The sequence below is a fragment of the Nesoenas mayeri genome, assembly GCF_963082525.1.
Source record: "Nesoenas mayeri genome assembly, chromosome: 1".
Lineage (NCBI taxonomy): Eukaryota > Metazoa > Chordata > Aves > Columbiformes > Columbidae > Nesoenas > Nesoenas mayeri.
This window is the reverse complement of record NC_137541.1, coordinates 131,261,127-131,277,947: the sequence shown is the minus strand read 5'-3', so window position 1 is coordinate 131,277,947 and position 16,821 is coordinate 131,261,127. Positions and strand designations below refer to the sequence as shown.

At 35.9% G+C, this 16,821-nt stretch overlaps 1 protein-coding gene across 1 annotated transcript in view; it reads left to right on the top strand.

The window, feature by feature from the left end:
* The window catches only part of CADM2 (cell adhesion molecule 2), a gene marked incomplete at its 5' end in the record, with an annotated part of 673,112 nt that overhangs the window by 429,745 nt on the left and 226,546 nt on the right, over positions 1-16,821 (top strand). The window contains one exon of the mRNA XM_080344633.1: positions 6,794-6,824. Within this exon, the coding sequence (XP_080200759.1) occupies positions 6,794-6,824 (31 nt within the window). The remainder of the gene's footprint in view (positions 1-6,793; positions 6,825-16,821) is intronic.

The window sequence follows — 16,821 nt, the reverse complement described above, 5'->3', positions numbered from 1 at the left end:
ATGTATGGTCAGTTCATGGGTTTGCTACGTGCAGTAATATGTAGTAGTGTGTTGCCATTTGGGTCTGTGCATTAACTTATGTAGTTTATGTCTGGCTTGCCTATAGGTTTTATAGTGTGTATGTACAAGAGACATTAAGTAAAATGGGTTAGTATTGTTTTGTTTAATAACAAGTTGCTTATTTCTGTTTTGGGTTTTGTTTCTTTTTTTTTTCACTAATTATGGGCTGAATGTAGATCCACTGAACACAATTGAAGACCTTTTTGACCTTGTTAGTCTTGGATTTGAACATCTGCTGCTGCTGTCAAGAATTATTACGTTGTTCAACAGAGTAGCAGATATACAAAAATAATGTGGTACAGTATGTATCTTTGAGATACGTTTGTACTTTGTAGGTTAACAGTCAAGTTAGTATTTATTCATGGAACTGGAAGGGTGTGTTAGTATTTAAGATGTCCTTAAGAAATGGACCAAATAACTTTAAAGCAACAGAATGTTCTAAAGACAAGGGTGAGGTCCTGTATTCAAAAAGGATAAAATAAATATGTAAAACCAAAATGGTCAATAGGTAGATGTACAACAATATGGAGGGAAGGACTAAGAGTTCGTGTGGGTTTGAACACAATGTAATGGTGTCTTGTTAGACCCAAGTGCTATTTTGGAGTGTGCAGCTGAAGAGCTAGATGGAAGGCATTGTAAATAATTGTTGCACTTTGCCCTTGCCACTTCATCTGGACATCTTGCTCAATTTTAGTTCAGTCTTGAAAATCCAGGAGAGAAGAGTTAAAAAAACAACCAACCAACCAAAATAAACAAAAGTCAATGAAGTTGGAAAACATGTTAAGAAAGTGGAAGATTGTGACTGTTTAGGCACAGAAGATAAATAAGTCATCTTCAAATTTGCAAGGGATTACATGGAAAGTATGAGAAGGACTAATTGGGCTAATTACTAATTGGGCTAGTCTCCTACATATAATAGTTAGATTATATGTCAGGAAAACAATTTGCCATTTAGAGGACAACTGTGCACTAAAACAGATTACCTGGAGAGCTTTTGGAGTCCCTGTCACCAAAAGTTTTAACAATATTTTAGGCCATCTGTTAGGAGAGGTCCAAACATAATTCATGCTGATTCAAACCCAAAGGTTGCAGTAGTTGACCTCTTCCTAACCCTTCCAAATTTTCATTTTTGTCCTCTTTTCAATTGCATCTTCAAGAACATATTTTATGTTCTAAGAAGAAACAGTAGGACAAAACACTTTGTAGATGCGTAATCCCTAATATATAGCATAATTGTAATGACAATTCTTTGTCATTACAAAATCACATACTTTTTTTTTGCATATCAATTCATTCATAGTTTTTCTCTTAAACTCTGGGAGGAAAAATATGTTAAATTCTCATAATCAAAAAGGTTTTTATTTTTCCAAAGATCAGTCAATGAATAAGTGAAATGTGTCTCTTTCTAGAGGGAAATTACCTGATGTCATCTTGGGAACTCGTGGATAGAATGATGCAAAGACAGAATACATAAGAGAAGGTCCCATATTTAAATTCCATATAATTACATATGCATGACCGCACAGATCTTTAATGGTTATACAAATAGAGAGATGAAGACTGATTTGGGAATATTTGCATTCTGAATATATCAGCAAATGCCACTAACTGATAACCTAGAAATCTCCCTGAGAAGAGTTTGCAGAACTTATGTACTAAAAATAATGTTCACTATAAAATACAATGGCATATCAATAAAGGAAATCAAATCGGCGGTCAGAAAATCAGAAGTAAACAAATTTAGTCATGAGAATATATCTAGGTTGTTTAAATAATATCCTAATCTAAAAGAACTCACAAGGTCCCATAGTTCTCTGCCATCTTTTGGCCACACACTTCAAGACTAGACAGAAGTGTCTTCTTGAATGCAGGAGACTCAAAATCCCACTAAGAAATTCAGGTGATTATGGTGGTTTCTTTCTCCTTCAGTGGCTTTTGGAATAAATGCTGTTGTTGAAAAGGAGGTGGTGAAGCATGTTACATTAGAGCACATGCTGGTATCTTTGCTTTGAATGAGTCTCCTAGTCTGTGAGAGTCTAATAATCTGCATTATTCTCCAGAGAAAATGATCCTGCTAAGCCTTCTGTCACACAGAGGAGCTTTTCCACTCAGAGAATCAGAGTGAGCATTTAGGTGACCTAAATGACCAGTGATAATCCATCGGTTTATCCAAAGGAAAAGAAAAAGTAATTGTCATCATCATCATCAAATTAAAAAGAAAATTCTAAATTTAGGTAGTTTAAAAATAACTCATTTCAAAAACTGGAAATCTGCTTCATATGTTGGGGGTGTTGGGAAAGAGACTTGTGGGTTTTTTGTTGGTGTTTGGTGTATGTGGTTATGTGGTCTTTATTGTCTTTTGTTCTGTGGTATTTTTTGTTTCGTTTTGTTTTATGCTACGTCTCTGATAGTTTTTACTATTCCAGCATTGCAGAAGGCTTTAAGACTAGCATAAAAATACAGACAAATAAATATGTCGAAACTATAGGTTGTGGATGCCTTATTTTTTTTATTGAAGATGAGAGGACCTCCAGATTTGCTGGAACTGTAGGTTACTGTACGCAGGAGAAAATCGGTGCAATGTGTTTTATGAGTGTGAGTTTCATCTTGTTTCTTTTAGTGAAAAGAGCTATTTAGTAATTATAACATTTAGATATTTTACTGTTTTTTCCTCTAGCTGCATTCTTAGTATGTGTAATAGGTGAAATGAGAACAAGGCACTGACCTCCAACTTTTCACTTTTTCTTTTTTCTTTCTCCATATTTTCTGAAATAAAAGGTTAGGTAAGCTGGACATCTAGGGGGAATACTTTTCCCCTTTTTTATTTTTATTGAGCTGTTGAAGTAATTGGAAGGATGTGGGGGTTTTTTCCAAAGACAAAAGAAAAAGAAAACAAACCAAATCGAATAATAAATCACCTATAAGAGAAAAATAAAATAAACACTATATCAAATCTGTCTGAAAATGTCCACAAAATTGAACAGCATAGAGACAGCTGAGTGTGGAGAAAATATTGAACAACTTGTAACCACCATTTATCAAAGAATGTAATTTAACAATTGTTGGCATACAAAAAGCAAGAAGTCAGAAAGATATATCACAGAAAAAATAAAGCACAATATATTATTGATATTTGAGAGCAAGGGTATATATTAGGGGTTTTGAAATTTGAATCAAAATTTTACGTTCAAGCAATGATTTTTAAAAACATTGATTCAGCAGCATGGTTACAGCAGAAATACTTTTCTGATTTAAAAATTCCCTAAAAACCTTAGTTCTGTGAAAATTAACTGCCATGGTTCAGGACTTGGCACACTGTTCCTCCCCTTTCCTGTTCTCTCAGAGTGGACTCCCCCGAGGTCTCTGACCTTTACTTCTTGTTGCTCTGTGATCCTCTCGCTCCCAGACCTTCCCCTAGTAGCCAACCTGTTTTGTTTTGCACACACTGTGACCAGAAGAGCCTTCAGAAAATAAAGTATTGATTGATTTTGATAGAACTAAGGATTAATAGAAGAGTTTGGGCTTTTTTGTTTTGTTTGTCTCTCTTTTTTATTTTTCTTTTTCCTCAGTCTTACCTAGAAACCTAGTCGCTCTGTTGTGCCTTTCAGCCTGACTTTTGAGAATATGGTCTTTCTTCTCTCTTTGCCTTTCTTTCTTCTTCTTAAATTCCAACAAAGATCACTGTTCACACTTTTATGTAGTATGCTTCCCTATCCAAAATCAATTTCCTAAGAAAGACACAGCAGAGTAACTAAATAAAAATGCCCCTGTTAAAGTATTCTTTTTTTTTTAAAGAAATCTCCAAACATGGGGAAATACCAGAAGTCATTGTCTTTCCTTTTTATCCATTTTCCAATCGGCTTATTAATTCAGCCAAAAAAAGTAAGTGCCAGCCAAATACAGTAAATTCCACTGTTCATGTTACATTGTACCCATAAATTATTCCTGGCTTGTCCTAATCCATTTTAGTTGTATTACAGAAGTTTCAAATCAATGTACTATAAGTATACTACTTTGAGAAGTGGGTGAGTCGCTGCCTTGAAGGGCTCTGAGTCAGCAAGCAAGGGAGTCTAGGTGGGGAAAAACAGAATGTGCTATGTGAAATGCAGAGAAATCATCTGACTTACTCAAGACTTAAAGTACGTGTAGATCCTTTGACTGTAATGTTTGCAAAAACCCACGGGTCTGTTGTCACTGACATCAGTGGCACAAAAAGCTGAGTTATCACATTTCTGGTGCTCTAACCGAGACATCAGCCTCCCTCTGCTAAATTTCAGTCCTGATGATGCTCTTTTGAAACATTTATGTATGCTTGTCTCCTCCTATGACTTTTCACGTAGTAATAAGAAGAAAAGGTGGATAAAAATTTTCAAACATGTTGGACATAGGTTGAAAATTGTCTTCTCTTTACACAGAGTGACAAGGAGACTAAAGAGAGAAGAGCAAAAAATTCTTTCACCTTTGCCAAAAGAAATACTAACCTTAATTATAATAATGAAAGAGAAATTTTCCCTCATATTAGGTATTAAAAAGATGGGTCGTTGATGGAAACAGGTCCCATTAGTTCCTATATATAGGTAGAATTATATTTTGAAAGACCATTTTCAGCTAATTTGGCTGTTGTGCAGTTTGAACTTTATGAATTGATTTGTAATTGGACTGTGCTGTCAATGGAAAAACTTATAAGTATTGAACATGACATTTTTAAGAAGGTCACTGTCATCTAGTCCTCTATTAGTGGATTTACAGAGAGTTATAATTGGTCTAACAAGCTTAGTAACCTGTCCTACTTCCAATTATAATGTACAACCTCATTTATATCTTTTATTTACTGATACATGATAGATAATAATTCTCTAGTTCTCATGCTTCAAAATAAAGCTATCTAATCATAGAATGGTTGGATTCTTTTAATATCCATGTATATATGTACCTGTACACATAGATTATATATAATTTACATATGCATGTAGGTGTGTATATGTATTTATTCTGAACTATTAAAGTACGTATATATTTTTTCGTATAGGTATGTGTATATATATACACACGCACATACATATATATATATTTAATTCTGAATTATGAATGTGAGTATAAAGTCTCCAGTTGCTTTTGAATTACCTCACGGGGAGGTGTGTTTCCTTCAGACTTTTGTTGAGTTTAAATGATTGCTCTGGCTCGAAGTGATAAAGTGTTAATGTAGATGTAATTCACAGGACAGAGAAAGAAAGGGAAACATGACAAAATTAACAGGTTGATGAACTTGATGCATTCATTATCAGCTTATATATGAACAAAGGGGAAACTGGTCACTTATTATAAAATTAGAATGGCACCATTAAATTTGTTTACTATGCAAGCAATTTTTAGTAGGATTTGCTGGCTGCTTTGCAGGTGAGTATGTCTTGTTAAACAGCCTTGCAGAAGCAGCTCTGCAGAAGCATTTGCATGTGTTGTACCAACCCAAAGCAGTGTTGTTCTGTGGAGTAATGTTGATTTCAGACACCATGGGACTGCTTTTTCAGTTTTGTTTTCACTGCCAGGAGAATTTACATTTTCGGGTGCATTCACAAAGTTAAGATTTTTCATTTTTCAACAATTCTTCATATATGGCAACTTGGCCATCACTGCCATGCTCTCCTTACTAATACCTTTATGTGTGAATAAGAGAGCAAGAGTGTCTGTTGGTCAGAAGTTTAGCTGCCTTTCAATTGCGAATGCAGTTCTGCCTTAGAAGAGGTGCCAGCCAAAGAAGAATAATTTGTTTTGTTTTTCTGAGGTACCTTTCTTGTCATGAATATGCTCTTGAAGGAATGCCTTTCAGAGTGCACTTGAGATTTTAAAAAGTTGTGGGTAGTGTCTTTTATGTAATTTACAAGCTAGCAGAGTAATTCCATTTTCACTTTGGATTCTGATAAATGTTGTGTATCAGCAACATTATCCATGAGAGTCAGAAAACAGAAAGTAATAATTCTGTTGGTTTTGGTGGTAGGGTAGATGTTAGAAGAACACTGTAACGTCCTGGTTTTTTGTGTTTTTGGGGGGTTTCTTTGGTGCTTTTGGAACTAATAGTGTAAAACTGTGTTTCTTCAGGAGGCTCAAGGAAAGCTGTAATGTCTGCACCTTGTCTGCCTCTCTTTTTTCTAAGTTTGATCACTGTTTGTTAAAATACTGCCTGCTCTTTTGCTTTGCATGTTCTATTAGGGTGCATAAACAATCTGAATATATAGGTTTCAATGAAGAAAAACAATGATCATGTAATGCAGATTATAAATAACTGGAGTACCTGCAATTTAAATGATGTTTGCATCAGCTTCACAGGAGGATGATGTTTCAAGAAGTAGGAACAAGGGAATGATTTCAGGTACTTCAGAAGGTACTTTTGGCAAAGCAAATTGTGCTGTAGGTTTTAGAATTCACGAATGTGTGAACACATGCTCTCACCTTCTTGTGATTGATAGTTCATGATTTTTCTGCGCTCCTTGCCATGCTTTTTGGGTGTGTTTTGTGATATATTTTCTAAGTTCTCAACATGTCTTCTGACAGAATCATAGATCTGATCTATCTCATAGTACTGCAGTGTCTCAAACAAATTGGTCAAATAATCCTAGAAATGGTATTTCTTAGCTTTGAATCGATAGTGATAAAGTTTCTCTGTATTCTTACTTGCTCAAACTTCTGTCTAATTTATCTTTGTTCTCTTCTTCTGCAATTTTTTCATTGCTTCCAGTGGCTGCTACAAAGAGCAAAGGTAGAGGTGAGTGTCTGCCTGCACTCTTCAATTTGCATTGCATGGTTCTGCAGCCCATGTATTTTCTCACAAGGTTTTATGATTTTTTCTGCTTCTCAAAGCCGAGAGAGATATTTTTAGATTTTGTGGTATAATAGATTATTTTTTTACAATTTTGTAATTGCCCCTAAGTGCAGACTATTTTCATTGTTTATAAAACATCACTATTTATACTATATTTTGTTAATTGTTTTAATTTAGGAAGTTCTTTAGCAAAAATATAAAACCAAATGCATTGTAGTTAGATTTCTGACTTGCATTGTAGTAATGTAGGGGTATTGTTGGCATTTTAATAAAAATGGGGATATTACACGAAAATGCTCATAAATATGTAAATGTAATTTATATTTTTACATCTAGACGTAGTCATAAATACCTGAACAGAGAACAATGAACATAAGTGTCTCCTAAGCATTTCTCATCTTCTCACACTAGTATAAAATGATCATCACTATTTCTGATAGCATACCCATATATAGAGAGGCATACTATGATCTCTACAGAGCAGCAAGGTGATTGTCACAAATCAGCATGACAAAGAAGTAAACCTTTCAGAATTAATCATGTAAGGTCAGTTGCACCTTAAACCATTCCCTGAATTTCAACAAAGCAGTGATGTAGCAAATGTAACCTGATTAGAGCATTTTTACTTGCATGTACACATAAATGTATGCATATATGTGTATATATACATATGTGTATGTTTATTTATGAATATATTTTATCATAGAAAATCCTGAAAATATATATTTTACTAGAATTTATCTAACATTTCTGATAGATGAGTTGTTTGATAATTAGACATCAGATTTTAAGGCAAATATTTATACTTGGTTACATGTAGTTTGGAAGTTAAGGACTCTCATATCCACAGTGTTTGTTAAGTTCATTTATATACAATGTCTAGGTTGAAGCTGTTGAACAATAATAATAATAATAATAATAATAATAATAATAAAGAAAACACAGCCAACTGATGGTGTTTATGTATTAGAATACTCAAATCGATAAATAAAATACAGCACAGCTGTTTGTTTTTTTTTTTTTAAAGGCTTGCATGGCTTTTTGTAAAAATCTTTTCTCAGAAAGTTTGCATGCATTGGATGCCATGAGTGAGGGGAGTGGATGAAGTCAAATTTGCATAATTGTCAATGCATGCCATGAAGTTTGCTTTACTCTTTTCTGTACTGTCATATAGTCACTCAGCTGTGCTGTGTAACAGTGGTCAAGAGTTCAAGACCTTCATCATCAATGAAAGCAAAACAAAACAAAAACCAAAAAAAGCACACATCCACGGAAGCAAAATTTCAGCACAAATAAGTATAATCTCATCAGTATTCAGCAATTACTTCATGTACCCATATATTGCCATTCAAACAGAAACTGCCCTGGAGGCACAGGAATTATAAAATGAGTCAGAATTACTCATGGGCTCAAATCATCTGTGAATATTAACACACCCTTATTTCAGAAGTGCACGTGCGTATTGAATAAACAGCTGAAACTATATATAGTAAACTGGGTTTGACACTGTGATAATGGCAAATCCCATAGTCTGTAGCTGTGCATTATCTTTGGAGTTCTCTTGCTCGGTTGTACAGTGCCTTCGAGACATCATCAGCTTTTTCTTTGGTACTGAACAACCCTGTGAAGAAGGTACCAAATACCCACCGGGAATTCAGTCCTACGATAGTTGTCTTTTAGCAAAACTGTGGGACCCATCTTCTAGTCTTGTGTGGTGGAAGACATAAAGTAGCTGATGCCTTACTGCTTTTTCACATTGCTCTGTCTAAGCAGTCAAGAGAGCCTGTTCCTTCTTTTGAAGTATAACACTTAAGTGGCAAGCACTTATCTAATATAGCATTGGAAATGGCAACCCCCAACTTGAGGAAGTGCTTTGTTGCAGGAGGAATTTCTATTTTGGCATTTATTTCCCTGAAATCTAGCACTCTTACATCTATGCTTCTATTTATGGATCTTCATCTTTCCTTTCTGAAAGTTTGGAATTTTTGCTGCCATTTTCAGCAAGATGAAGTTGACACTCAAGCCTGCCCTGAGATCGGAGGGTTCCAAAGCATGTTTGTAGGTGACATTGTATGGGTTCACCTGTCATAGAATATTTTCTGTTGGAAGAGACCCTCAGGATCAAGTCCAACCATAACCTAACCTAACCTAACTCTAGGACTAAACCATCTCCCTAAGAGCCTCATCTAAACACCTTTTAAACACCTCCAGGGATGATGACTCCACCACTTCCCTGGGCAGCCTGCTCCAATGCCTGACAGCCCTTTTCGTGAAGAATTTTTTCCCAATGTCCAATCTAAATGCCTCTGGCACAACTTGAGGCCATTTCCTCTCATCTTGTCACTTTCTACTTGGGAGAAGAGACCAACACACCCTCCATGCTACAACCTCCTTTCAGGTAGTTGTAGACAGCAATAAGGTCTCCCCTCAGCCTCCTTTTCTCCAGGCTAAACAACGCCAGCTCCTTCAGCTGCTCCTCATCAGACTTGTGCTCCAGACACTTTACCAGCTTCATTGCCCTCGCCTGCACTTTCTCCACCACCTCCATGTTTTTCTTGTGGTGAGGGTCCCAAATCTGAACACAGTATTCAAGGTGGGGTCCTCACCAGTGCCAAGTACAGTGACACTATCACTTCCTGTTGGCTACACTATTCCTGCTACAAGCCAGGATGCTGTTGGCCTTTTTGGCCAACTGGGCACACTGCTGGCTCATGTTTAGACAGCCGTCAGTCAAGACCCCCAGATCCCTCTCTGCCAAGAATCTTTCCAGCCACTCTTCCCTGAACCTATAGCGATGCCTGGAGTTGTTGTGACCCAAGTGCAGGACCCAGCACTTGGCCTTGTTAAACCTCATACAACTGGCCTCAGCCCATTGATCCAGCCAGTCCAGATCCCTCTGTATGGCCTTCTGACCCTCCAGCAGATCAACACTCCCACTCAATTTGGTGTCATCTGCAGACTTACTTATGGTACACTCAATCCCCTCATCCAGATCGTTGAAATGTTGTTCATGCTTTGTTAATGTGAGAAACTCCTGCTGGTCTCCAGTTTCCCTCCCTCTCCTTGTGGGATTGTTTACAGGCAGAACATTAGAGCCCTTGTTCTCAAATATTGCATTCAATGTTTTTTCCTGAAGCATTTTCTCAGACTTTGTTGAAGACTGTTTGTATTCAGTGTGTCAAGCAGCTGTTGAACTCTCTAGTTTACTCCTACTTTGTGGCCTTTAAAATCAGTTTAGGCTTGAAGGTCATCTGCTCTGCAAATCATCTGGACTGAGTAAGGATGGACTACTAAGTTCTCGTTGCTCAGAGCCTTACAGACAAATTGAAGTATCTCTAGGATCAGAGATATCACACTTCTAGGTTAGATTTATGCTATCATTGTTGTCTTTTACCCTGGTTTTCTTATTTCTACTTTATACTTTCTGTTAGCTAGAAGAAACTGCATGAAATTTTTTTGTGGTCTCCAGAAAGGGTAAATACTTGAATTTTGCATAGAAGGTAGGATCTTGCTTTGGACTACCATGGGCAGATACTGCCACAGGACACTCATGGTCTGAAGAGAACACTTTTGGCATTTTCAAGAAGTCTAATTCAGAGAACTTGAAAGAGTAAGAGGTAAAATTAGACATGAAAATAGTTGTTCATAGCAGTGAATTTGATGAAGTAGAAACCAAAGATGCCACCTGAAAGTCTCAACAATCTGATTGGAGTTGTTTCAGTGCATGAATATTTTAAGGACTGTTCCTTAATGCACCAGATGATATTTGTTCAACTTGAGCTCTGTAAGTGAGCATTTCCTCTATCAAAGCATCAGTTTGAAGACCTCTTGACCTGCTAAGAAGGGCTGTTTTGACATTTTGGTGACAATATTGTTGCAGATACCTTCTGGCAGCAGTTAACAATGGTTTTCAGTCTCAGTGGTCTTATCAGAGCTGCTAATGACATGTCAATTTTCTGCCAGCAGGTGAAAGAGAGAGGCCAAGTGTCTTCATTCAAATGTAATTAGTTGAGGAATGGAATCGTGTGCTCCACATTTTTACTTCTCTGATACACTCTGTGTCAGCTGCTGTTAAAAAGTTATTTCTGGAGCTGCCCCACTAACCTTATGCAGTTAGACACTTGACTTTATCACCCTTTAGAATTTAAATTGGAATTTCTGATAGGTTTTTTGCTATTGGGAATGGTGTGGAAAAATATGAAAACTTCTTATTGAAGAAAGGAGATTATAAAGGCAACTGCTGTTGCAGGAGGAAAAAGCAAGTCCTCAGAAAAGATCTATCATCTGCCTGTTGAGAATTACAACATTCCTTCCTGTTCCTAAGATTTCTGAGGCCCTAGATAAAAAATAGTGAAATTCCCAATAAGAGTCCCAAGAAGAGACTTTTTGCAGAGGGGAAAATATAACAGCCATAACATTGCAAGATTCATAGTATCCAATCTAAATTAAAACATGGTGGATTGGTAGCTTATTTCTGCCATGCTCCTTTCCTCCATTTTAGCTATGTATGAAGTTCTATTTTTAATTTTCTCAGGTAGAAATATCATTCACATAATAGTTCTACTGTTTCTCATAGCAATATATTACTGTACTTCCCACTCAGTCTGTATATAGACAATGCTATATTCTCTGTCCAAAATTGTTGTAAAAGTTGTACCTCTATGGCTTCTAGAGGTCCTATTGATGGGAGACACCTTTAAACTTTTTTTCTTTTAATACTACACTTCTAAGTACTGTAAATGCTTTTAACTCTATTTCACTTGCCTCAAAATTTTGATATTAACAGTACTGTGTTTTGTAGCCCATTGGCTATCTAGGAGATTTTTTTAGATGTTGACTTGTGTTGCATCTGTGTCCCAAAGAAATTGCACTTATTTTTCAGCTCCATAGGGAAGAACTTTTTTCTTTCAGTCTTATCTTCTACAAATGCAGAGGTATGTTGTTTCTGCTTTACTTTTAAAAGAGAAGACTCTTTCAGAAACATAACATTTAAATTTAGCTTTAACAATGCTACTTCAAGCAAACATCTCAATCACTAATATCAATCATCATAGCATTTGATACACTGTCTAAATGCATCTTATTCAAGAGGCAAAGATCACTCTGGACTTGACTCGCTTGATTTATTTTGTTCTCATTATGTCAATGAAATCGGTATCAGCTTATTTGAAGTTTAAGTCTTGAGGGAGTGTGTGAAGGGTGTTGTACAAATATACATGCCTGGATAGTTGTGCAATGACTCATGTTATCTTTTAGTTAGGAATCAGTTTGTTTCTCGAAACTTCACTAGGTCTTATCAATGGTCATGTTCAACCCAACCATCTCTTTGATTTTCATACAGTATATGATAAACTTTATTGTATTCTCTGTGTAAGTATTTGTCATCTTGGTAAATAATAGGTCTAATTCATCCCATTGTTTTGACTGAAAACCAGACAAACCAGGATAAATTGTGTTCATCAGAATTTCCTGTATGGAAGACCTACAGTTTAGATCCTTTCTTCAGTACGTGCAATTAGTCAAGCATATTTCTCATTCAAGGTTAAATTATCCTGAAAACAAGCAAATAACACTACAGCTGTCCATGTTAAGAATAGGATGAAATAAAAGTACACAAAGGAGACTCAAATATTGCTATTTGTCTTATTTGCATTATCCTCACAAAGTTCTGAGCTATTGCATTATTAACATCAGTCAGGCATTAGTTCTGCTGTCACAGAGTTTTCTTCATTGAGGGATAGATAATTCAGGGTATCATCTGCATAAAAATGACACACTGCAACATTATGGCAAAAAAATACAAACTAGTGGAAGTGTATTGATGTTGAAAGTGTGAATCCAATATAGTGTCTAGGGAAACTCCATAACTCACAGGAGCCTGAAAGTGCATTTATTTATGGTTGCAAGCTTTCACCACCGAGACATGTAGAAATGAAAACCTGTCAGATTCCACCTTTAATACAAGGTCATTACAAAAACTTGCCAAGGCTGTTGTAGTAGCATAGCATGATCTGAAGCCTGACTGAAATTTTTCACACATTATAGTGCTATTGAAATAAAGTAGTTCTTATTTGTAAAATCTTCTCCTGACATTTTTATTCAAAATAGAGTTTCAGCTTCTGAAGGTAAAAGCACCTTTGGTATTTGTAAATGATTGTACTTCTGGAGGAGAACAACAAAGCTAATGAAGCCTTAATAACCATTCCTTTACTGTTTCTACAGTTTTCCTTCCCTTGTTGTTTAGTCACTGCTTCCAGTACATAACCTCTGTGGTCCAGTGCTTTTCTCTGCTGGTTAAGTCATGTCCAATGGCTAAACCTGTGAATCCAAAAGGTCTGGATTTCATTCCTGTATCTGCCACAGTTTTTCTCTGTGAATTTTCATGGCCCTTGAGGCCAGAGTTCTCTCATATTCAGCAGTTCTGATGGGGAGGAAAGTGATGATGAAAAACAAAATGTGATGCTTGACTGTGAATAATGTACAGAAAAAGAAAAGAAAGAAAGAAAGAAAGAAAGAAAGAAAGAAAGAGGTTTGAAAATGACCGTATTAAGAGTGCAGAGGACTGTGAAAGCATACATGGAGCATATTGTTCCTCCTTGCATGCCTTTTGCTGCTGGTACTTATACAGTAGCAGGTATTTGAGAAATTAATTTAGGTAGGCAATTGTTACTGTGTTTCTCCAGTTCGAGTTCTATTTTTGTGAAAAGCATAAGGATTTTTCAAATTAATATTTACTCAATAAACATAAAAATGTGTCGGTTTGGTTTTTGGTTTTTTTTGTTTTTTTTTTTTTTTAATCCTCCTAAATGCAGAACTTCCCATTAGATCAAGATAATAGGTTATTTCACAGTTTCGGTTTTCCGTCAAATAACGTAAAACATTATAATTGCAATAAACTCTAAAAAATCATATATATACTTGAGTATAATATATATGCTATTTGTCAAAAGAGTTTTGAAAAAGACAGCAGTTGCCTGAGTTCTGAGGGGTTTTTAGCAGATTCGTGAAATATGTTGCTATGTTTTTTCTTTTTCTTACAAACTCTAGCTGACCCTCTGAGGGAGAAAGCTGGAGTCATAATTATGATAATAGTTGTAAACAAAACTGCTGACTGATCTTTACCCTTTGCAATTATATTTGGGAAATACCTGGCCTTAACATCTGTAAGATTTCCGCATAATGTTGTGTGTACGCAGTCCAAATGCTCACCATTCTACTACACACTAAGGAGGCTGTGAAAACATGAATCAGCTTTTTCTTTTTTAGGCTGAGGGACTATGTGAGAAGCACTGGAAACAGGGGTCATACAAGCCTGTATATCCTTTTTGCTGCTTTTAATGCACCTTATTCTGGTATGTTTTCCAGAATAGATGTAAACAAAACAACCATTAATAGTTTTGGTAATGCCACATGGTCATTGAAATTGTAGGTAGCCATGGAATAAAGCAGCTCTGGCAACATAAAAATAATGAAGGAATGCACAAACCTCACTGAAAAGAGATTGGTGGGGGCAGGTTATTGCTTCTCACATACTCTTTTCCTTTGAGAGACATCTATGTTAAGCCAACATATCATCATATAATTTATTGACTAAACAGTTTAATAACCAGGGTAGAAGAGTTTGGGATGGAGTACCATAATGTTTGTTTTCATTCATGTGAAGTGCAGCACAGTTATGGGAGAGGGAGTCTAGGGAGGATGTTCCCTTTTGAGGTGGACCCAGTTTTCATCTACTAAAACATTTTGCCAGTTCTTATTCTCCAACTTTCAGATAGGCAACTCTTCCCTCCACAATGGTTAATGCAAATTCTGATTGCTTTTATTCAATTTGTTTGCCCTCATTTGGTTGTTAAGACTGTTAAAAGCAGTGTATTAGGAGGACTTGCCATACTTGAATAGAAATCTACTGGAAACTGAGTTGCTTTATTTGCTATTGGAACGGATGTGCTGTTGTAAGTCTGGTTGTGATATTGAGCACTGAGCCCTTATGGCTATCTAAAAAAATTTTTGTAGGCATTACGTTTCATTTCAGATATGAAAGTATTGTGAACACATGAGACAGACACATATTGCTCTGTGCTGGCCCAATGAAGTCATTTTTTCAGATTCTAGCTGAACAAAACACTTTGCTTCAGAGTCCAGACTTTAAACTTAAGCACAATTAGAAAGATATAGTGAGTATCTAAGATAACTTAATCATATTTATACATGCTATGGAATTGCTGGGCAAGATTTGAAAATATCTGATAGTTGGATGGAGCTGCCGCTCTGAAGCAGGCTGTTGACTTCTCTTATGCCCAAATATCAAAATTCCTCAACTTCTATTGAGACAAAATGTCTGAGGGAGTTTAATAATAACACCTAAAGACTGGAGAAAATATACAGTTGGTGTATGGGTTATGGCAAACCCGTGATCACTGATTTTTACTTCTTTGTTGATAGTTACAGATGCCTTTTAAATCATAGACTTTTCTTTCAAGCTTAGCTTAGTTTCTTGCATAGTTTTATAACCAAAGGAAGTAAAGACAGTGTTTTAAAATAGAAGGATTTTTTTTTTCTCTAATGTTCTTTTGAAAACCTTAAGACTTTCATTGATTCTCCACATTAGCTCAGTTTTCAAGACTTGCTTCTTAAATCTCTGTGTGAGATTAGATCTTCAGAGAATTTGTTTTACTTGAGTAGACAGTGGTCAGTGAAACACATGGTGTCTAAATGGCTGAGGATTCACTATGGTAGCTAACATTTAGTGCTTTATATTAACACTAGCTTGGTTTCTTAGTTCAGGCATAGGAATAGAAGAAAGGAAGTTAAGACTCTATGTGTTGCCATTGTTCTGTAGAGGTTCTCTGGAAGTTCTTTGTAAATAAGTGTGTTATACTCTGCATTACTCTGGATTTCTTTCAAGGACTTCCTTACACATTTTTTTAGATTATGACCTGCATATAAGGGAAAGGTAGTGGAAAACACTTGAGCAGAGTACAATGTGGGATTTTTGCTCCACAAAACCTGATGGATCATTAGAGATGAAGGAGAAAACTATGCAGGGTTCACTTACCAGCTGCCTTAGGTTCTTGATTCTGAATTAATATCCTCACTACTCACCTGATTGCCAAACATGTAAGTCCTTTTCTATTAAGCTGATAAAGTGAACTTCACCTCTTACAAAAACTAGGTAGAACCACCCTATTGCCTTTTTGCAGTTTTTCAGCTCAAATAAAAGAACCAGAAACTTTATTTGGCCTATTTCCAATAACTGTAAATTTCAGTAGGAACTTCTAATCGTTTATGTTTTGGAAACTGTTGCTGGCTCTCAGAAAGCTAAACAGATGAACTGGTGAGTTCTTGTTCTTCAGAGACTACTGTAGCTGAAACTGTGTCGGTAGCAGTACCCCGGGAAATAGAAAATCTTAAGATATCTTTTTTTTTTGGAGCCTGATTCTATGAAGTCAGGTCCAGAAGCTAAATACTGCAATCATAATAAATACATGTTTTATGGGTTTGTTTGTTTGTTTGTTTCTTGTTTGGTTTTAGTTTTCTTGTTTTGTTTGTTTTTGTTGTGATAATTTGTTTGCTTGGTTTGGTTTTCTTGGGGTTTTTGTGATTTTTTTTTTTTTTTTTTTTTTGTGGTGAGCACTTTTAATGGCAATATTTCTGAAAATGAAAAAAGATTTAGTAATAAAGAAAAAACACTGTAAATGTTGGATCTTTCATTTGGTATATTAGCAATCTGTTGATGGGCTCCCTGAAGAGCTAATAACAGACTAGCAGTCCTGATTCCAACCTAACCACCTTTTACATTTATTATGTGGTCTATAAAAGATGATAAAAATCTTTAAAATATTGTAACTTGACAAAAAACCTTCAAAGGGAAATGGGCAAGATAGTTAAGGAGTTCAAATTTAAGCGAAGCTGTCAGAAGGGAGGAAAACACTGGAAAGAGGGCA